The following is a 22,224-nucleotide window of genomic DNA, read 5'->3' on the forward strand; positions in this document are numbered from 1 at the left end:
AACAAAGAAAGTATGTATTGATATTAGTTATAAGGAATCATGGAAAGGGTTAGTTCACTAGGATAAGATCACCTCAGGAAACAAAAGACTGGATGGGAAGTTTAACCACTTCCTCTGGGCAAAACTTATTGATCCTTTAAATACCTCAAACTTTTTACCTTTCCTGGAAAGTCTACTTAGACTATTTAACTCACTGTTCCCAAAACCTTCCTAGGAATTCATACCTCTAAACTCTCCAAAACAGGGCAGTTGGACAAGTCAGGTGCTAAAGACTTTGAAAAGTCATTGTAAGCATTTAGAAGGTAGATATTATATCTCATTTATATTTGGATTCCCAGTACTGAGCACAAGGCTAATGACAGAGTTGGTGCTCCAAAAATATTTATGGAAGAAAAAAAAAGATCTTAGATATTCTGGTCCTGTTTTGTTGTTGTTGTTGTTGTTGTTTTGTTTTGTTTTGTTTTTGGCTGAGTTGATTGAGGTTAAGTGACTTGCCCAGGGTCTCACAGCTAGGACATGTAAAGTATCTGAGACTGGATTTGTACTCATGTCCTCCAGACTTCAGGGCCAGCACTTAATCCTGTTATTTTTAATAGCAATTAAGAGTCCATCAGGAAAACAAGAACACACACTAAATAAAAACATTCTTTTCTTACTAGATCTTTGTGCAATCTTCCCAAACAATTTTCTGAGCTCCAGGAATTTCACATACTTGCTTGGTGACATAGACCCTGTCTCTTCAGAAATATTTCCCCTACTGTCCCTGACACAATGTCTGACATGCCCCCATGAGAAAGTCACCAGGGTAGGCTAGCTTTCTCTTGAAAACTAAATCTCTTATTTGGGAAGAGTAACATGTCCACTCACTTGAGCAGAGATAAGATGGGGGGTGGGGGGGAAGTTGCCATGAGACTTGTGATGGATAAGAGATGAAAAGAGGGGCTGGAGACATTCTGGAGCTTGCATGGAAGGGAGAATAGGTTTGAAGACTTGGGCAATCAATAAATCAAACACAAGTATATACACAGGTAATACTTTTAGTCTTGAAGAGTTTCCTGGAGACCAAGAGGTTAAATTGCTTCCCTATGATCATATAGCCAATATATGTCAGAAACTTAACAAAAGTCTTCCAATCTCTGTGGTCTTTGAAATTCAGCTTTAAAACAGAAATAGTATTTGCACTCTCCCTCAAAGATCTGTTACAAGAAAAGACCTTTGTTAACCTTAAAGTGCCATAAAATGTATCTAACAATTGTCCCCATTTTGCATCGATTCTAAAATGTGACATGGAAGAACCACTCCACTAAGATTTATTTGCCCAATTCTGGTGATATTGGACAAATCACTTAACCTCTCCAGGATGTCAATTTCCTGCCTAAGGCCATAGAGCTCACAGGCAAAGTCAGAGTCAATGAAATCACACACCTGATCCCAAGGAGAAAAAAAAATTAGGACACAGCCCTTGAGGATACATATATAATCATGGGCTGATATAGAATGAGGCAATAGTGCATATCCTGCTAAGCCCAGCCTTAGCTCTCTTTGGAGAGATATCAGATTTCTGTGTGCCCAGAAGGATCATAGAATCTCTACCCAAGTAGCTCTGGTTTTCAGATCCTGTATGGTAGCAGAAACAAGAATTTAGGAAATGCTATATTCAAGCTTCTCTGCTCCAAATTTTTTACCTTCTTCCAGCTAAAGATACCATCACAATGGTTTAAGACATATGCTCTTGGTTGTTGAGCAGGACCAGACCTCTGGAATAGCCCTCACCCCAAATATATCCCAAGGGACTGTCACATATCTATGAGCTCTCTGAGAACTGGGACCCCTATTTTTTTTTTTTTTTTTGCCTTTCTTTATATATCTCTAATACTTAGCACAATGCTTGACCTCTAGTAGGTCCTTAACAAATGTTTATTGACAAATAATAATCATTCCTTTGGGCAACATGAGTATATAGCATTTTATTAAAATACTATAAATAGTATTTTATTAAAATTTAAATGTCCTAAAAAGCAAAGGGACTTAAAACTATGAGCTAGGATTTAGGATTAGCTAAGTTACAACCAACTAAAAACAATATCCAACCAGGAATTAACATTATAGAAAACTTGGTAGGGATCTTCCCAGAACAGGAAGGGCTTTGTTGGTGATTGGAGGAATTTGTATTTTTAAAGGGATGTAAGAAGAAGGAAGAAGTAACTGCTTGGTCATCCCTATCCCTGATGATGTCTCTTGGAGCATCTCCAATTTCCAGAAGTTTCAGCCCTGGGAGGCTCCACCTTATATCTTGGACATCCTGAAACTGGGTCCAATCTGCTTGGCAGAAGGAGACCAGCCCTGCCAGAAAAGCTTCCTTCCTCCAACACTGTTGAGGGTGCTGATGGAGACATGCATTATAAAAGGCATTTTCATGGACAAGATCTAGTTCCATTTAGTAGCCTCAAACCATTTTCCATAATGAAAAGGCTCTCATCATCTCATCAGAAGGGAAGTTTTCTGGGCCATTTTCAGGCATCAAAAGTCCAGTCTAGGATCCCCCCCATCCCTAGCATCCAGCAGCTTCAAAATGCCTGATTGAGTATGGGATGAGTCCGAATTCGGTAAATGATGACAGCCGTGGCCGGGCAGAGCACCAAGGAAGTCATGATCACGATGGTGGCCAGAATAATGAGGACGATGACCCAGATGTCCAGAATGTGCTTAGGCAGCACTGCCTCTGGGGAGGCTTGGCTGACGGCATTCATGTTGATTTACCCTGCGAAGAGAGGAAAGGGTTACTGTGTATAGAGTGTCTCCACTTGTTCTGTACAATGTTACCTTATTAAACATTCTCAAACACCACTTTTGTCACACTATCTACCCTCCTGCTTATCAACAAAATGGAGATAACAATATACCTTCTTCAGAGGATTGTTGTGAAGATGAAATAAGCTATATATGTGAAGTATTTTGCAAATATTAACGTATTACACAAATGCTGGATTATTATGATTAATAATTATTATTCCTCCGTGATAGGATCATCTTTCACTGGAAGAACATCAGATTCCATCTAGCCTAAATTCATCATTTTACTGATGAGGAAACTAAACCCTAGAGAGGCTGTGACTTACAAGTAAACAAAGGAGGATTTGAACTGCCATTCTCAGAATCCAGAAGCAGGATTACCTCCTGCTACCTCCACATCCCCATGTATACACCCCACCTACTACCTTTTACTTGAAGGAATTATAAATTGAATAGATGTCCATCATTTGGTGAATGGCTGAATAAGTTATGATATATATACCACATATTCCATGGAATGGTCTTCCTCACAGTGACCATGTTCATTCCAACCTGTATATATTTGTGAGGTCTGATAGCCTAGCTTAGAATGTCTTATCTATGCTGGGTAATCTCTTTTCTTAAGGATCTGGTCCTGTTGACAAATTGTGATTTGTATGTTATATACCTACATTCCTAATTTCTTTTTAGGTTGATGATAGGCAATTTCACAGAGTTATCTGGAGTATATCATCAAAAGCTGCAAGCTACAGACTCCAGGAAAATTCTCTTCTACTCCCATAGCTTCTAAGAAATAACAGTGGAAGAAATCCTAGCCCCAGTTCTGCCACAACACTTGTCTGGAGAAATCCTAGGATAATAAGATTAGGAGATAGAAGGAATTTTGGAGATGATCTACTTCAACCCTTTCAGTTTTCAGATGGGCAAATTAAGGAACAGGGAGATAAAGAAATTTGCCCAAGCTTAAGCAAGTAGAAGAGAACATGGATAAGACTAGTTTTCTAATCAATGTTCTCTCTACCAATCCACACTGACAATTCTCTCTTTGGAGTTTCTTCCTCTGTAAAATGAGGTTGACTACAAATCTGTGTTAAATTCTGAAGTTATCCCCAGTGCAAACATTATGAGATTCTAAGTTGTACAGATAATAATATTCTGGTTGGGAATAACCAGAGAAAAACCTGGACCAAGGCCCTTGGGAACCCTGCCTTGGCACACTGACTGGATACTAGGCAAAAGGGTTTGGCCTACACTTCCAACTTTTAGGTTGGTCTGAAATATAGACATTTTTTTCTAAGGCCTTTTTTTTCTAATATATTGGGAATCACAGAGAAGAGATTGAAAGGAAGGAGAAGAGGTGATATTTCTATAAGTATTCTTTACTTTACATTCCTGATTTAGGTAGATAGAAAGGTCCATGCTCAATGCATCTCCATAGCCCCCAACATTTTCTAAAAATTCCCCTAAGAAACTTGAAATACAAGATAGGGCAGAATAGTAAGATGTGACAACTCCATAATATAGGACTCTTGCACTAAGAGTGTCTCCAATGCATGTCTTCAATCATGGCAGCAGATATGGTTTCAAAGTGCTTTGCTATAAAAGATTATCTGAGTTTTGATTAGGAAGGATGTTCTAGGAAAAAATGATCCACTCTGACTTTTTGATTATCATATCCCCTCACCAAAATAGTTATGGCAACACTTCATGTTGAAGCAGGTTGTGGTCCCTTTAAGAAACTGTATTTCCTGTTGATGTGTGATTCCTTTATTTCTAGCCCCTCCTGACTAAGGCATTTCAGTTCAGGAAACTAGAACCTTTGATTCACAAATCCTGGTCAAAAGTATCCTTTTGAATTCCAATAGGAGATTCGGGCTTGTCCCAGCCCCCATGGGATCTGAGCCAACTTGGGCTCTCCCAGCCCCCTTTTCTGATGATCTGCTCAGGTTTCCCAACCTCACCAAGACAAGCAATATAATGAGCTTCCATCAACTAAGATCTTTGCAGATGGACCTTGGCAGTTTCCTTTATTACCAGGATCTTCTGCCCACTGAGAACTGCATTCTCAGTGCAAAACTCCATTTTCCATAGATCTGTCCACTGGAAAACTCTTTCCAGTGCCATCCTCTCTTTACCCTCACCTATCTCCCTAATGAGATTTTAACCTTACTTCCAATCCCCATAATAAACCTCTTTTATCAATCTAGGTTTTCAGGTCTATAAATTCCTTTACAGAGAACTTCTTGTACTGCCAGAAGGGAGTCCCCAAAACTCCCTATCTTTGTGCCAAATCCCAAGGAGTTGCAGGGGCGTTTCATTTGATTCCCTGAACCCCAAACCTGCCACTAGAGCTCTTCCCCACCTGAAACCCTAATTTCATTTGGGTTCCCTAAATCTAACCTCATCAATGTGATAACAAAAACCTGGAAACATAATAGAGACCCATTGACTGGAGAATGGCTGGACAAACTGAGATACATGAATATAATAGAATAGCACTGTGCTATAAGAAATAAGGAATAAAGAATACAGAGAGGGGGCAACTAGATGGCACAGTGGATAGAGCATCGGTCCTGAAGTCAGGAGGACCTAAATTCAAAGGTGGTCTCAGACACTTAACATTTCCTAGTGAAGTGAGAGGGAATCTGTTCCCTTTACTGAAGCTGTGTTCCCTTTAAAATTAAATTGTGGCCCCTTTTTGATCTGAGAGATCAGGATCTCCCAGGCTCCAGGGAGTCTAGAGAGAGGGCCCCTCCTCTCAAGATGAGAGAAGCAACACTGTTCAAGGGCAAATCAACTCCCAGTGATCTTTTTGAAATTGTAAATTCTCATTCAATTGAGAAATCCTAGTCTGATCAGCACAAGCTGTCCCAGCTCCCCACCAAAAGCTACCTATATAACAGGTTTTCTTAAACTCACTCCTTGCAGAGGCCCAAGCAGTTTGCTAGGACCCTCTGCCTGCTGAGAAGGCATTTTCTTCTCAGTGTCAGATTCCATTTCCCTAACAGCACTACATCCTTCATTACCTGTTGTCGGGATTTCTCTGCTAGGAACTTTATCTTTTTCTTTGTTGGGACTTTGCCATGAAGGAAGTCAGTCTTTCTAGCAAAGATCAACTTTTCGGTGCCAATAAACTTCTTTTTGCCAGTCTAACTTTTCAGGTTCACAAATTATTTTACAAAAGACCTGTACTGACCTGAAGGGGTTCCCACAACTCTCTGCTCTGCACGGAATCTCATCACTAGTTGTGTGACCTTGGGCAAGTCACTTAACCCCTATTGCCTCAGCCAAAAGAAAAAAAAAAGAAAGAATATAAAGAGGCAGTAAAAGATTTATATGAACTGATATAAAGTAAGGAAAGGCAAGAAAACAATATACACAATGACTATAGCAATGTACCTACAAAAACAACAGAAAATTAATGTTGTGAAATTACCAAAAAATTAAGCAAAGAAGAAATATGAGAAGATACCTCACACACACACACACACACACTCTCTCTCCTATGCAATAGTGGGAAGTCCCCAAGTATGTAATAATGATGTAAACTGAGTTCTTTTGGAGGGAAATGATGTAAATTGTATCCCCTTTAACCTGTGGGGGGGTCTAAAACTGTGTCTGCTTTAATCTGTGGGAGAAGGGTGATTTGGGGGTCTTAAGCTCTCCTCTGGGAGGAGCCACACCCTTCCCAAGATAAGTAATCTCTTTTCAATTAGAAATCTAAACCTGGAGAATAGTCAACATTGAGTGCCTCAAAATTCCAATTAAGTAATCTCATTCAATTTTGAATTGAATTGAATTGAAAATCAGTTTTTTAGGAGTTGTCCCTTTCCCCTCCCCACCTTGGGGCCAAAGATCAAAGCAACCCCAATATATCTAGGGCTGTATGCCCAGACATCTTTGCAGAAGTCCTAACAGGATTTTGCTCACTGCTGAAGATATTTTCTTTTCAGTATTAACCCACCTTTGCTATATTCCTAACAGGACCTTGTCCACTAAGAAGGTTGTCTTCTTAACAAGCTGTCTTCTTAGTGTAAATAAATCCCATTCTTTGCCAGAAACTTCATTGGGGTTTGTGAATTCTTTCAAAAAGCCTGCCACTAGCTGATCTCTCACTACCTCAAAGAGATCCTTTATGGAAAACACATAGGAATATTATCATTGTTATGCCACAGTTCTGTTATTGTCCTAACTCAATTTCCCTAATTATCCAGACTCAGTTTCTCTAAGTGTTCTGCCTCAGTTTATAATTGTCCTGCAAAACGTCCCCTTCCTCTTTATCAGAATATTTGATAAGGATAAAAGATCTTATGTTTTAGAATATCAGAATGCCTCTCCCCATCCCAAGCTATCAGAAGATCAGATACTGTCTTATCAAGATGCCTCTCCCCATCTCTGGGGTGCCTCCCCCTATTATGTCATCCCCATTTCCAATAGCTCACCCCACCCTGTCAGAATCCTGTTCCTGCTCTCAGCAGCCTGACTCCGCCCCTGCCTCAATCTATCCCCTGAGTCTGAGCCATGTATATATATATATATATATATATATATATATATATATATATATATATATATGTCATTGAGAACTCTCATTGTTTGCTGGATTCTTGGAGACAACAGTCTCATTCAGTCCTGGGACCAAACCATGGATCCATTTGGTGCCATTAAATCTCTCCCTTTCAAATAAAATATTAAATACTCTCTAATCTCTATCTTGCCTCAGTTTCTCGGGCATTACATTTCTTCCAGTCCTTCCAGACTCAACACTCTATCTACTGAGCAACCTGGTTGCCCCAGTTTGTTTTTCTTTTGATTATTTCCTCAATAACTATTCTTTCTGATAATTCCCACTTCCTTCTCTGTCTATCCCTGGCTTTTGCCCTGTTTACTTTAATATATTTCTATACTATGTTCTGTGTGTGTGTGTGTGTGTGTGTGTGTGTGTGTGTGTGTGTGGGCCCCCTCTTGTGAGCAGTTGATAAGATGCCTACTCCTCCAACCCCCACTCCTACTGTAAGACTTGATTATGAACTAGTTCCTCTCTCTAGTTCCTTATTTCTTCCCTAATATGTTTCCTTATTCTCCCTTTTCTTTTTTCTTTCTTTCTTTTTTTTTTTAAACAGAACAGAACAAATACACACCCAGGTCCTAGTTTATCTTTCTTTGCTTTCTATTTAACCCTACAAGATAGAATTCCAAAGAGGTAATGATTTCCATTTCCCATTAGCCTTTTGGAGATTCTCATGCTTGGTATTGCATTTAAAAGTTTCTACTCATCTTTAGTTTTCTCAATAGGAATGAATTAATTTATTATTAAAGATTCTTTTCTTTCTCCTTAGAATTATATTTAGTGTATCAATGAAGTATTCTTAATAATAAGGTTTTTTGTTTGTTTGTTTTGTGTCATTGCCTTCCTTTCCTGTTTAATCTTGTGTGATCCTAACTATGGCAACTTGGTACCTGATTTCTTTCTACCTGGCAGAAGGCCATTTTCTTTTACCCAGAAACTCTGGAGTTTGGTTGTTCCACTGGCATGGCACAGATTATAAGGTATCCCTTCTGTGTGGGATGAGGTGGGTGCAAGATCCCCTTCCCAATCCAATTAACTAATCGGAAGTACATCAGGTACAAAGAGAAAACATTTATTCAATCCCTGCAGGGAGAGGCCCAGCCACACACCTGGGAGACATCCCAACCCCCACAATGTACTCCTGGAACCTGACCTGCTTCTGGCTTGTCTAGGGTTTAAAAAGTAAAGGACTCCAGCCTTCTCATTGGATAGACTAAAAGGATGTAACCATCCTTGAACAATGATCACTAACGCTGGCTGCTTCTTACAGGTCATGTCACTTCCTGCAACTTCCTGTCTCAGGTTCAAAGTCCATTCCTCCGCAGAGTAAATGACCTTCCCAAGGACTCAGTTCTGGAAACAGGGAACATGTGACAACACTGAGAAACACTTCATCCGATTAGTCCCATTCACTCCCAAGAAGAGGCAATTTGTCACCGTCTGCTCTTGGAAAATCTGGGTTCAAGTCCCAGCTCTATGACTGACTAGCTATGTAATGCTAGACAAATCATTAAATATCTTGGTGAATCCTAATTTAATCTGTAACATAAGAATAAGATAATTGCTAGCTCTCAAACTTGTGATGAAAATGCTGAAAGTACTATAGAAATGTGAGTTATTATATTTATTCTGCTCCTTGAATAGACTCATGATTTTTCTATTAAATATTTTGTACAAATAGCTAAACCTGCCTATTTAGAAAACAAAGTAGAAAGCACAGATGCTAGCATGCAATCAAGTGAATTAACAGTCAATACAACGATGACAAGTATGATTTTTTACAAAGAAAGGCAGGAAGATAAAGGGAAACAAATTAACGTAAGGAATCAACAACACAGAGGTACACTCCTCATGTTCTGCTAACATGAATAAGCCTGAAGTACTTCACACCTGGGTTTGCCCTCATTTAAGAGTAGTTGAGGATTGGAGGCACTACACTTCCCCCATTCCCTAACCACCTCCCCCCACCACACACACACACATACTATTCTCAGAAGTCAGCTTGTCCACTTCTTAAAAATAAATAAACTATTTGAAGAAATAGCCACAGTTATAGGATCATTCTCCTATGTAAATTCTACAAATGGAGGAAATTGATAAGGCAGAGTGCCTTTTAAAAAAACTATATTTCCTAACACTTCTTAAAGCCTGTTCAAAAATCCTGAGAATCGAGTATTGTCACTAGCACCTCAGGCTATGAAATGGAATCGAAGCTAATATGATAATTCAAGGGGCTCTGGAAAGGATGGGCAGATTCTTCGTTGAGATTGCATTTAAACTGAACAACAGTAAATAGCAGCAAAACCACAGCTAGGTGGTTCACTGGTTAAAGTACTGTGCCTGATGTCAAAAAAACTCCGAGTTCATTCAAATCTGACCTCAGACACTCACTTATTTTAAAAATGAGAAAACTGAGACCCAGAAAAGTAAAATGATTGCTTAAGGTATTTCAGACAACAAATAGCACCACTGGGCAACCTCCTTCTCATACCTTGCTTTTCCCCAAACTAACTAACTAGCAAATCTTAGACAAAATTTGTTTTTAGAGCCCTTTGACCCACTTCTTTTCAATACATATTCCCTCTCCCACAAGTACCAGAAAGCCAAAATCATTATATTGTCCCAAACCTTCATTGTGTCCCTTTCATTTTGTCCTCCCTCATCCTATTCTTCCAATAAGAAATAGCTAGGGAAGGTGCTGTGTGTTTAACTTCAGCTGATCTTAAATAGATTATCAGCTAATGTCATAGCATCACAGAAGTTGAAGCTAGAAGGTAGGTTGTTAATCATCTACTTTAATCCTCTCATTTTACTTATGAAGAAACTGAGATCCTGAAATGAAAAGTGGGTCACGCAGTAAAATGTATGAGGCAAATCTCTCCTTTCCTCGAGTACAGTACTCTTCCTACTATAAAATACAGTGTCCTTGGTCAAGTTCTACTACTATCAGAAATCTATTACCCCCGCTTTGGTGACCTAGGTAAACTTGACAGACTCATAATTAAGGCAAGCTAGTCCGAGCTTTGTCCCACAACAGAAGATTTAAAGGATATCAACTTCATTGAAATACTTCCTGTTCACTGATCTATGTCCCCAACAGAATCAGCCACAAACTCAGACAAGTAGAAACCTCAGTTTGTCTCAGGTTAGACTTCATCTCCACAATGGCTGATCCAGGTCAGCACTTTACATTGCAGTAGTCTCTCCACTGGATCAGAACCACACTAACTGTTAACATGTGTTTGCTAGTATGCTTATCACACCTATGCCTGGGGCAGGCTTCAGAGTACTGAAAAATGTAATAAAAAAATGAAGTTTCCTCTTGCTTGTTCCAAGTGAGACAAAGAAAGTGCTGGAATCAGTGATCCATCAAACTGATGAGTAAACCTACTCATCAAAAAAAGGGACAAAGGTTGTATGGACTACTCTACTCTGCTGGTCTTTCATATAGACTGAGAAACTGCACAGAAAGCTTTGTGGTTTCAGCTTTTCACCAGCATATGCAGAGATGAATTAGCAGTGTCTAGCTGTGAGTCACTAAGACTGGGAAAGTTTGAAGATTCATGACTCCCCAAAGATCTTGTGAAATGTGACTAATAAAGCAGTTCCCAGAAAAAAAAAGGACTTAGTTTTACAAATCTTCCAAGAACCCTCCTTATCACTTTCCTTTTCTTTTTTTAACTTATTGTTTTTTGCAAGGCAACTGTGACTTGCCTAGGTTATATAGACAGTAAGTGTCAAGTGTCTGAGGTTATATTTGAATTAAGACCCTCCTGATTTCAGTGCCAGTGCTCTATCTACTGTGCCATCTAGCTGCCCTGAGTTTCTTTCGTTTTCTCTTCTCTTTAACTAAGAGTTCCACAGCCTGGCAGACTTGCTAGAAAGGACAGGAACTTATAGATCAATGGCTCAGCCTAACTGGGTAGTTAAAATGATCCCCTGTATGGATTTTCTGTAGTGGATGTAGCTTCAGTGGCTGCCATGCATCACAAAGATCTCAAGACATTGTCTTGTTTGTATCCCTGCTCAGTATTAGGTAAAGAAGTATCTTTAGGTAGTTAAGGTAGCCTCCTAAGATATAACACAAAAGTGAGGTAGGGGTGTGTGACACAGGGTAATAGACACATTTCAATATTCTTTTACATAAATGCACATATTTTCAGTTCCAGGGAAATCCCCTTTTCTGATGACATGTATTCATTTATTCTGGAAGAGTCAGATTGTAGATGTTATTATGATAACATGAAAGTTCTAGGGATAAGAGACTTACTGAGGTCGTACAAATATCTTGCCCCAGACTCCAGATAGAAAAGAATGAAACTTCCCATTCCTAAGGAGATCTGCAAAACCTAAGAGGCTTTTCTGGAAGTCAGGACACCTGGTTTCTAGACTAAGCAGCATGTAGTATTGAAAAGAACAAGGATTTGGAATCTAAGAATCTGGTTTCAAATCCACTTCTGCTACATGGACAATTCATTTAACCTTGATTGAAAGTATCTCAGTTTCTTCATTTGTAAAATAAGACAATTGAAGTACAAGATCTGTTTTGCTTTTTTTCCTTTCTAAAACTATGATTCAAGTCTCAACTACCACTAACATGCTATTCCCTCTTATTCTACATCAGGCTTCCAATTCTTTGATGTAAAATGAAGGGCTCATAATACCATATCAACATTGGTAGAGCACTCAGGGCTTGTCTAATCCAAACCTTCTTAAATTGTGGGTCACAATCCCATATGGGGTCATGTAACCAAATGTAAGGTCATGAAATTATGATTTATTAAATGTTTGACTTATATATCTATTTTAAATATATCAATTTTTCTTGGTCAAAAAGGGATCACAAGTGGGAAAAGTTTAAACCCTGATCTGATCTAACCCATACATGAGTAAGAATTATCTCTTCAACATCTTCAACAGCTGCTTATTGAATTTCTACCTGAAAGCCTCCAGTGAAGTGAGCTCATCACTGCCTGCTAGTGATCTGAGTTGTTTCTTTCTCTTTTTTCTCCCATTCCCTTCTATTTGGACAAGAGAAGGGGATGATAAAATTAAGAGCATCCCTATGTTACTGGCCTTATCCTTTTTGATAGTACTTTGAGGCTTCCTTTGTCCCCTAGAGGCCAATGAAAGAGGGAAGGGTTGGTTTTTCAGAGCCAGGTTCTCCTGTTTGTTTGCATATGGTAATGGATTCTGCAGGAGTCATGGTTGCTTCCTTCATTCCTTCTGCTTCAGCAACAGGCATTTACTTGGATAACAGAGTCCATCACAACCTGAGGCTAGATGTTCCAAAGGAAGAAGGTGGGGTGGAAGAAGGCAGACAGGAGTTTGTCTAAACATCAAGTCAATTCACAGACATGTGGCAAATGACCCTAACTCCTTGGGGCCACTCTCTTTTCCCATTACTGTCCCTCTTATCCTTCTCTCCTCAGATAAATGTGACTGGTTGCAGCCTTGCTCCCTGTGTAGATTTTCCATCCATTCCCTTGAGGCGGAGGAGATGGAAAAACACCAGGACATCTTGAGTAGATCAGAAAGCAGAGAGAGTTACTCAAACAGCACGTACCATTTGACCCAACTGCATCTCAGAAAGCAACAAGAAGCTTAAAATGGAGTAAAAAAAAAAAAAAAATGGAGCAAACTGTCACTCTCCTAGAAAGTATTATCCATCATCACTCCTTCCCGGTAACTCAGCTTGGGGAAGTTGGCTGATAAAAGACAAGTCCTACAGTGAAAAGCAACTTTAGAATCAATTTTTTTTTTAAGAGATGAAGAGATATTAGCAGCTATCTAGGCCAACTCCACCATTTGACAGTTAAAGAAACTGAGACCCAAAGAAATGAGGTGACTCATATATAACTATTAAGAAGCCAAAGATTTAAACTCTAGTACTCTGGCTCTTTAAGTTCAGCTATTCAAGGCACACAAATCTTAGCAAATTGCCTGGTTTATTTGGCTTTGTTGTTTTTTTTTGTTTTTTTTTTGTTTTTTTTTTTTAAAGCACTTACCTATTACAAAACATGTTCAAATACTTAAGAACAGCTGCTTATATAAGTATCAGTTTCTTCATAATACCTCTTTAAAGCAGGTAATATAAGAATTATCTGCATTCTTTTTTCTACTTTTTAAAAAATCTTTGTTATAAGAGACAGTTCTCTGGAAGAGGGAAAGAAAAGGATACTAGAAAAAAATCCATGTGACATAAAACCAAAATTATCAGTAAAAATTCATTAAAAAAAAAAAAAAAAAAAACTCTCTCCATGTGAGAGATGAGAAAACTGAGGCACACTATCAGCACAGTAGACATGCTGAGCAGAAAGTCTCACATGTAGGTCCTGTAGCTCCCAAGTCAGCATCCCTTTCCTTGTGCTGCCTCTTACATGAGTCTTCACTGGCCACAATCCTGTGAACGGGCAGTGAGGCAGAAAGAGCACCTGGGTTTTAATTGCAAATTTCACTACCTGCAGACGTGGGGAAAAGTTACTTCATTTCCTTGTGTCTCTGCTACCTGTCTTTTCATCTATAAAATGAATAGATAAAGTTCCTTCCAGCTACCCACATTTCTTTTGGTAGCCCCATAAAATGACTCCAAGGGCCATGTCCTTCTTCACTATACCATTCTTATCTATTCCTACACCATCTTGAAACCAGGACAATGGTCTCAATTCCAAGGTAGATAGAGTGTGGAGGCAGGCAGGAGTATCGGAAGAAGGAAGGAGGTGGTGGGAGAAAATAGGTCTGGTCAAAAGCAGAAGCAGCCAAAGAGATTTGGGGCTATCATAAAACTTGCTTGGGATGCCTTAAAACCAAAAAATGCCCCTTTTCTAATTCTACCACTCCTCTTTTTTTTTTTTTTTTTTTTTAAACTCCTTTCGTTTTACCTCCTCTTATAACGTTACCAAGGGAATAAAGAAGGATTCTTCTTAGCCGACTTGAAAATTATAGATTAGCTCCATATTCCTGTTCCCTGTTCCAGAGCCTCTGTTTGTGCAGACATTTAGAATATAAAATCTATGACAGAGTGAAGAATTTGGGGTTACAAGGTGGAGTCAAGATATCTGGTTTGTTTCTTTTTTTGTAATAAGTATTTAGTACCTAACATATGTTGTTGTTGTTGTATATCTAACTCTTTTCGAAGCCATTTGAGGTCTTTTTGGCAGAGAAATTGGAATGATTTACCATTTCCTTCTCCAGCTCATTTGACACATGAGAAAACTGAGGCAAATGGGGTTAAGTGACTTGTTCAAGGTCACAGTATCTAAGGCCAAATTTGAACTCAGGAAGATGCTCTTCCTGATTCTAAGCTCAGAGCTCTATCTCTTGTACTACCTGGCTGCACTACAGTTTTATTACAGTTATATTATTAACAATTATTAGAAAGAAGGGGAATTAAGTGAAAGAAAGCAGGAGTCATGGAATCAAGAGAGAATAAGAAATCCCTCAAATTGAAGCTGGGATGGATGGAGTGGATGCCTCCAAATCTAAGAATTCTAGACATAAATATATCATTCTTGAGCAGGAAGGAACTTCAAAGGCCATGTAGTTTAATTATCTAGTAACTCTGGATTTGCCACCATGCTTCATCTACATTTTCTCTCTTCTACTGCTTCAGCCCTCTTCTATTAGTGAATTTCTCCCAAGATCACCATTTAAGGAAAGGTCCAGACCAGTCATGTTTCACTCTCTTGACTTGGCCATCATACCACCCCCCTATTTTTTTTTAAGTAAACTTTTATTCATTTTAACCTTAAATACAAAGGGGAAGTGGGTAAGAGGGAAAGGGAAGGACATTTCCATGTACATGGGAGAATATAAGAGAGGATTAAATATAAAACAATAAATTAACCACTTCCTTTTATGTGTTATCTTCCCGCATTTGGATGTAAGCTCTTAAGGGCAACTAGATAGCACAGTGGATAGAACACCAATCCCAGAGTCAGGAGGATCTGAGTTTACTTGTGGCCTTAGACACTAGCTGTGTGATCCTGGGCAAGTCACTTAACCCTGATTGCCTCATCTCTCCCCAGTTCCCAAAAAACTTACATAAACTCCTTAAAGGCAGGGACAGTCTTTCTTGCTTGTATTTGTATACGCAGTGGCTAACAAAATGCTTAGCTTATGAGTAGTTAGGTGGCTCAATGGTTAGAGCACCAGCCCTGAAATTAGGAGGACCTGATCAAACACTTAATACTTCCTGGCTGTGTGACCCTGGGCAAGTCACTTAACCTCAATTGCGTCAGCAAAAAAGAAAATTTTTTTAAATGCTTGGCATATTATAAATATTTAATAAATGCTTCTTGACTTAACTCTTAGCCCAAGGCTCTAGCTACAGAAGAGGTAGGAATGCATAGTGCAAGACTTACAATCAAGAAAAGCTGGATTTAAATCCTCATGTAGATACTTTTTAGTTAGAAAATCATGAAGCAAGTTCTTCAGTCTATCTCTAATGAGTAACAAAGCACTTATCCTACAGGGCCAACATGAGACCCAAACATAACATACATATAAAGGTTTTCAAACCTTAAGCCAGGAGTTCTTCACCATTTTTTGGGCCCTTCTCAAAATAATGTTTTTAAATGCATAAAATACTTAGCATTACAAAGAAAATAAAATTTATTAAAATACAATTATTAAAAATAATTTTAAATGTTTATGAACTTCAGATTAAGAATCTCCATCTTGAATAAATGTTAACATTATTACTACCCTGGTTCCCTAGAAAATAATAACACTATTTCCTGCACTAGCATTTGATTCCAAGAGATGTAACACCAATCTACGGTCCCTCAAATGAACATTTCTTTGTTTTCTTCACTTCCTGGGTCCCTGTCTCCATCAGCTTCTGTTCTCTTATTTGAATTCACAGTCAATAGTGGCAAACTAATATTAGAATGGTCTTTAGATTCCTGTAGAACTGGGGTGGGCTAGGTGCTGCTGGGACCGAAGGACCTTCCTGCTCTTCCCTAACCCTCATGAGGGCTTCGTGAGGAATCCACTCCCTGCATTCTCCCTAACCCAGACTTACCTCTATCCTCCCCATTAGTTGTCACAACTGGAGATTTCAGAAACTACCCAAGGAGAATTAGGAGCCTAGAGCCTACCAGGGCACCCAAGCTAACTTGGAGCAAATGTCTAAGGCCTATTGAATTTGACTCTTTACCTAGTTTTTTCCCTACCTCAGCTTTTGGGTTTTCAGACCACAAAGCAAAACAAATTCTTCTCCTTTGTTCTTCCGCTTTTCAAAGCAGGCTTTGACTATTTCCTTATTTGAAGCTCAGTTAGACATTCCTTTATACAGATACTAAAAGACTCATAAAAACTCACAAAACCAACCACTCACTTCTCCCAGATCCAAGTCCCATGTGTTCATCAACGAAAAGTCCAAGAATGCGCAAGATCAGATCTAAAAGGAACTTAATTATCTTTCAGACTATTTCCTCATTTTTCAAAAAAAGCCAACTGAAGTATTGAGAAGGAAAAGCAATTTGTCTAGTCACACAGCAATGTCAGCTAGAAGTCCAGGGAGAGAACCCAGACCACCTGAGTCTTCTCCAAAAAATCTGCCCTCGCCTTCACAGGTAATGTTTCTCATAGGTAGGATCCAGGTTTGAGCAGACAGTGCTAAACTCATTATAAATGCTTCTTGGGAGACAGTGCTAATTTTATTGATATCTCTCTCTTTGAGGTTATTACCTAACTTTCTAAATTTCACATGGTACATTCAACAAAAACAGGGCTTAAAAAGTGTTGGTTGAATTTGTATTCATCAGAAATGAACCTCTCCTCCTTTTCTCAATATTGTAATGAGCTAGTCAGGAAGAAATTAACTTGTCTAATAAAGCTCTGAAGGGAAAGACCAAAAGGGAATTTGAAAGCTCATCTAATCCAGGAGTTCTCAGTCTGGGATCTATGAACTTTTAAAAAAATATGTATTTTTTAATTGTTTTTTGATACATGTAGTTTCTGTATAATCCTATTTTTACTTTATGAAATCATTCTGAAAAGGGCTTCTTAGGCTTCCCAAACTTCTGGGGGGCAAAAGGGACAGAGATTGGTTCCATGACACAAAAGTGATTAAGGAGCCCTGAAGTCCAAATCTCTCATTTTACAGGTGGGGAAACTGAGTCTGCTCCAAGTCATATTGATAATAGCAGGTATAATTCACAGCCAGGACTCCTAATTCTAAATCCAGTATTTTTTCCAGGATGCCATATTTTCCTCTTAAATCTGAAAAATGGGATTTGGGTGACTGACTAATCTACAAAGAGGGAACAAAGAAATAGGGATCTTCTCTTGTGGGCACTTCAGACCCCCAATTGGACCTCCATAGGATTGAAGGAGGGAGACAAAACCCATATCTAGATCTCCATAGGATTGAAGGAGGGAGACAAGGCTCATAACTGGACCTCCATAGAACTGAAGCATGCGAGTGGGAATAAGGGTAAGGAAAGCTCATCTAGTAAAGTAAACTTCTAGGGAATCAGCTGAAAGGGCCTTAGATGTCATCCCGTCCAATCCTCTCATTTTACAGAAGAAGAAACTGAGGGTGAAAGAAAAAAATTAGTCACCCGGGCAGTCTCCCAGCACAATTGTCCCTGTTCCTCGTCAGTGCTCTTTATAGCACATGCAGGAGTACAGTGGAGCAGGGAAACAAAGAAGGGGCACCTGAAGAGAAGGCTCTCTCTGGCTTTATTGTTCACCCTCCTTTTAAGCAGGCACCCATTTGTAGAGACTTAGAACTTGGGAAACAAGAGGTAAACAGGGAAAATGAGGAGAGATCAAAGGCAGGTGAAGAGAACACAGCCTGTAAAGAAAGACTAAACAGTTCTAAAAGCCCAGAAGACACAAACTGGAGGCTACAATCAGCCCCAAGCCAGCTAAACAATTAGGGAAAACAGATAGCTTTACCTCCCTGGATGCTCACAAGAAGTACCAAGTCAGAGTCTTCATACCTGATTTGGCTCCTAGCATTACAGAAGTGAGGTTCCTTCTTGGCTTCTCAGAGATGCCCACTTCAGCTCCTTCTTGATCAGACACAGCTTGGAGTTGGACAAAGAGCCAATTTTCTCCCAGTGGGGAATGGCAGTGGAGAAGGGGGCTCTTGACTCCTTGAATCCCAGCTGTGGTCCTGAGCTACGGTACAAACCTCCTGAGCTCCGGGTTACTCTGGCGTCTCCCCGGCTGGGCTCACCCCGGGAGTGCCAGGAGGCGGGGAGTGAAAGCTGTTCTCAAATTGCAGCTGCCTTCTTCACAGCTAGGGGAAGTCTTGACCGCCTCCGTTTGGCTGGCGGCCACTTAGAAAGCCTTCAGTCTGTGGAGGGCTCAGGAATGCAGGCAGCAGAGGCCCCTGAAAGCCCCATCACATACTTCTCGATTGCCACCAATAAAATCCCTTTGACTCTCCCTTCCTGGGCTGCGGGAGAGGGAGGAGGGAAAGAAAAAAGGGTCAAATGATTCTCTGATCCAGGTCACCCAATTCAGCACCTCAGCCCTTCCTCTTAAAGCCTAACCCAGACCACAAACAGGAGCACGGGATTTAGAGTTAGAAGGAATCCTAGAGATCATCAATCTAGCTGAAGAGATCAGGATCAGGAACCCACTTAGTGTGAGAGATAAGATGGGGGGAGGAGGAGGAAACTTCAGTATGCTTCAGCTTCCTCATCTGTCAAATGGGGATAATCACATTCATGATACTAACCCTGGCTTAATTTGACAGGAAATACTACTCCAGGACTATTTCCTTTTTGTTCTGATTCTTAGTATACGTAGGAAGAAATTCTAAATTACCATCACCAGACCCAAAATGTTTTTTAAATTATAATTCTGTAATAACAAATATGAAAATGGAGATTATGAGAAGGAAATTTAAACTAGTCCATAACCACAAGATTTTATATTTTAAAATCTGAAATAAAGAGACCTTTTTGGTGTTATTTGTTATTTGGTTGTTTGGTTTTCTTGTACTCTGTGAGCCCATGGACCATGGGAAGTCAGGTCTTTCTATTCACCACTATTTACTGAAATCTATCAAAGTTCATGCTTGTTTCCATTACATTATCCATCTCATACTCTGCCATTCTTTTCCCTTTGTTTTCAATCTTTCCCAGCATCTGGGTCTTTTCCAATGAGTTCTATCTTCACATCAGGTAACCACAGTATTTGACCTTCTAGTGAATAGCCTGAGTTAATTTCTTTAATTATTGACTGATTTGACCCCCTTGCTATCCAAGTCATTCCCCAAAGTCTTCTCTAGCACCATGATTCAAAAGTGATGATTGTGCAGCACTCAGCTTTTCTTATAATCCAACTCTCATCGTGATACACTGCTACTGGAAAATCATAGCTTTGACTACACAGACCTTTGTCAGCAAGGTGATTGTCTGCTTGTTGGTATGCTGCCAGATTTTCCATAGCTTTTTTTCCAATCTTTTCCAGTGACCTTGAAAAGTGATCATCCAGCCTCCAAAAGAAGACCTCCAATAAGTTTTTCCTTATGTTGACCCAAAATGTCCCTCTCTGTAACTTCTATTTGCTGGATTAAGTTCTGCTTCCTAGTTCTGTCCTTCACAGCTGTTTTTAACAGAGTGAGACAGTAGAAAGAGCACTAGTCAGAAGAACTGGATTCAAATCCTTCCTCTGAGGCAACACAGAGATAGAGATAGAAAGAGAGTGACAGAAATGAGACCAAAACAGAGAGAAAGGGACACAGAGAGACACAAAAACAGAGACACAGAGAAAAACAAACAAAAACTTTCATTACTTATTATGAATAATAATATATAATTAGTAATAATAATAAGTAAGCAAATGTGTGTATGTACATGTGCATATAATAAATATGTATATACGTACATATGTGTATTTTGAACCCCATCCTTTTATTCAAGAAACCTAAGCTCAAGAACTAGGAGATCATTATACACTTCAACAATGATACTGTATGAGGATGTATTCTGATGGAAGTGGATATCTTCAACATAGAGAAGAACTAATCCAATTCCAATTGATCAATGATGGACAGAATCAACTACATCCAGAAAAGGAACTCTGGGAAATAAGTGTAAACTGTGAGCTTTTTTTTTTTTTTTCTTCCCAGATTATTTTTACCTTCCGAATACAATTCTTCCTTTACAACAACCACAAAATTCGGTTCTGCACATATATATTGTACCTAGGATATACTATAAGATATTTAATATGTATAGGAATGCCTACCATCTAGGGGAGGGGGTGGAGGGAAGGAGGGGAAAAATTCGGAACAGAAGGGAGTACAAGGGATAATGTTGTAAAAAAAAAAATTACCTATGCATATGTACTGTCAAAAAATGTTATAATTATAAAAATTAATTTAAAAAAAAGAGAGAAAATATTTACAATCAAAAAAAAAAAAAAGAAAGAAAGAAAGAAAAGAAAAGAAAAGAAACCTAAGCTCATATTAGCTTTTTGGTCACTATAATACTGCTGACACATTAATTATCTAAAAGCAATATTTCCATTTGTAAACAAAACAGAACTTCAGAATTGTGAAATTAAGCGCTTTTTAACAATTTAATATAAAACTTCATTTTAAAAAATTTTATACATTAAAACTAGATGAGTCTCTAATTAATTTATGAAAGGGGTGGGCATACCTAGTTCTTTGGTCATCTGCCAGGAAAGATATGAAAGCAACAGAAAGTGAGGCTACAATCACACTTTAATAAGGCCCAGAGGGTATAAAAGCAAACAGCACAGAACGTACAGGACAAGTGGGGGGAAAAGGACGGATATAGTGGCAGACAGTGGATGGGGTAGTGAAGGAAGCAAGACAACAGAGAAAGAAAATGGGGAGGGTGAGAGGCACTGAGAATCATTCCTGTAATGATGGATGAGAGTTGGGAACATTTGGCAGCATGGACCCAAATGGAGAGGGGAGAGTGCTGGGTGGGATGTAACATGGAGAGAAGACACAGGAATTTGAGGTCTCCTTTTTATAAGGTTGTTTGGGGAGGAGAACAGCTTCCTCATCTGTCAAATGGGGATAATCACATTCATGATACTTAACCTGGCTTAATTTGACAGGAAATACTATTCCAGGACTATTTCCTTTTTGTTCTGATTCTTAGTATACGTAGGAAGAAATCCTAAATTACCATCACCAGGCCCTAAATGTTTTTTAAATTATAATTCTGTAATAACAAATATGAAAATGGAGATTATGAGAAGGAAATTTAAACTAGTCCACAATCACAAGATTTTATATTTTAAAATCTGACATAAAGAGACGTTAAGGTTAGCTAATTGATATAACCGAATCATCTCAAAGTTGTCAGTAATACTTTAAAGTTAACACACCCATATCATCTTAGAGTTACCTATAACATTTGGAATCCTACTGGTCTTTACTACAGATGCAATTTATCATATGTTACCAGGATATGATATTTGGTTAATATTATGCTGTATTGTTATGCTTCTTTGATCTTTGAATGCTTTGTTTATGTCTTCTAGGTTTCTTTTTGCAATCTCACTTCCTAAAAATTGTTCTTTTATACTGGCTACTTATCAACCTACTATATTGACTAGAAGCTGGGAAGGGGGAAACAGAACATGATACAGTTTTAACACACTAGACATTAAATATATTTAAAATATTGGCTAGAAGATGGGAAGATGAAGAGTTTTTTTAATTTAAAATTTTTTTGACTATATATGCATGAATAATTTTTTATAACATTATCCCTTGTATTCATTTTTCCAGATTTTCCCCTCTCTCCCTCTACTCCCTCCCCTAGATGACAGGCAATCTCATACATTTTACATGTGTCACAGTATAACCTAGATATAATATATGTGTGTAAATCCAATTTTCTTGTTGCATG

General features: G+C 38.8%; 1 protein-coding gene across 2 annotated transcripts; it reads right to left on the reverse strand.

The window, feature by feature from the left end:
- Positions 1-1,952: 1,952 nt before the first annotated feature.
- On the reverse strand, positions 1,953-18,593 carry SMIM3 (small integral membrane protein 3). 2 transcript variants are annotated; one of them, XM_074291780.1, is made up of 2 exons: positions 18,316-18,593; positions 1,953-2,761 (listed from the first exon to the last, which is right to left on the reverse strand). In XM_074291780.1, exon 2 carries the CDS (start codon positions 2,748-2,750, stop codon positions 2,568-2,570), a length of 183 nt encoding a protein of 60 aa, XP_074147881.1. In that variant the 5' UTR covers positions 2,751-2,761; positions 18,316-18,593; the 3' UTR covers positions 1,953-2,567. The 2 variants fall into 2 exon arrangements, with proteins under 2 accessions (XP_074147881.1, XP_074147882.1); XM_074291781.1 differs by lacking the exon at positions 18,316-18,593 and adding an exon at positions 5,990-6,098.
- Between the last annotated feature and the right edge of the window lie 3,631 nt (positions 18,594-22,224).

The sequence above is a fragment of the Sminthopsis crassicaudata genome, chromosome 2, assembly GCF_048593235.1.
Source record: "Sminthopsis crassicaudata isolate SCR6 chromosome 2, ASM4859323v1, whole genome shotgun sequence".
NCBI classification, from domain to species: domain Eukaryota; kingdom Metazoa; phylum Chordata; class Mammalia; order Dasyuromorphia; family Dasyuridae; genus Sminthopsis; species Sminthopsis crassicaudata.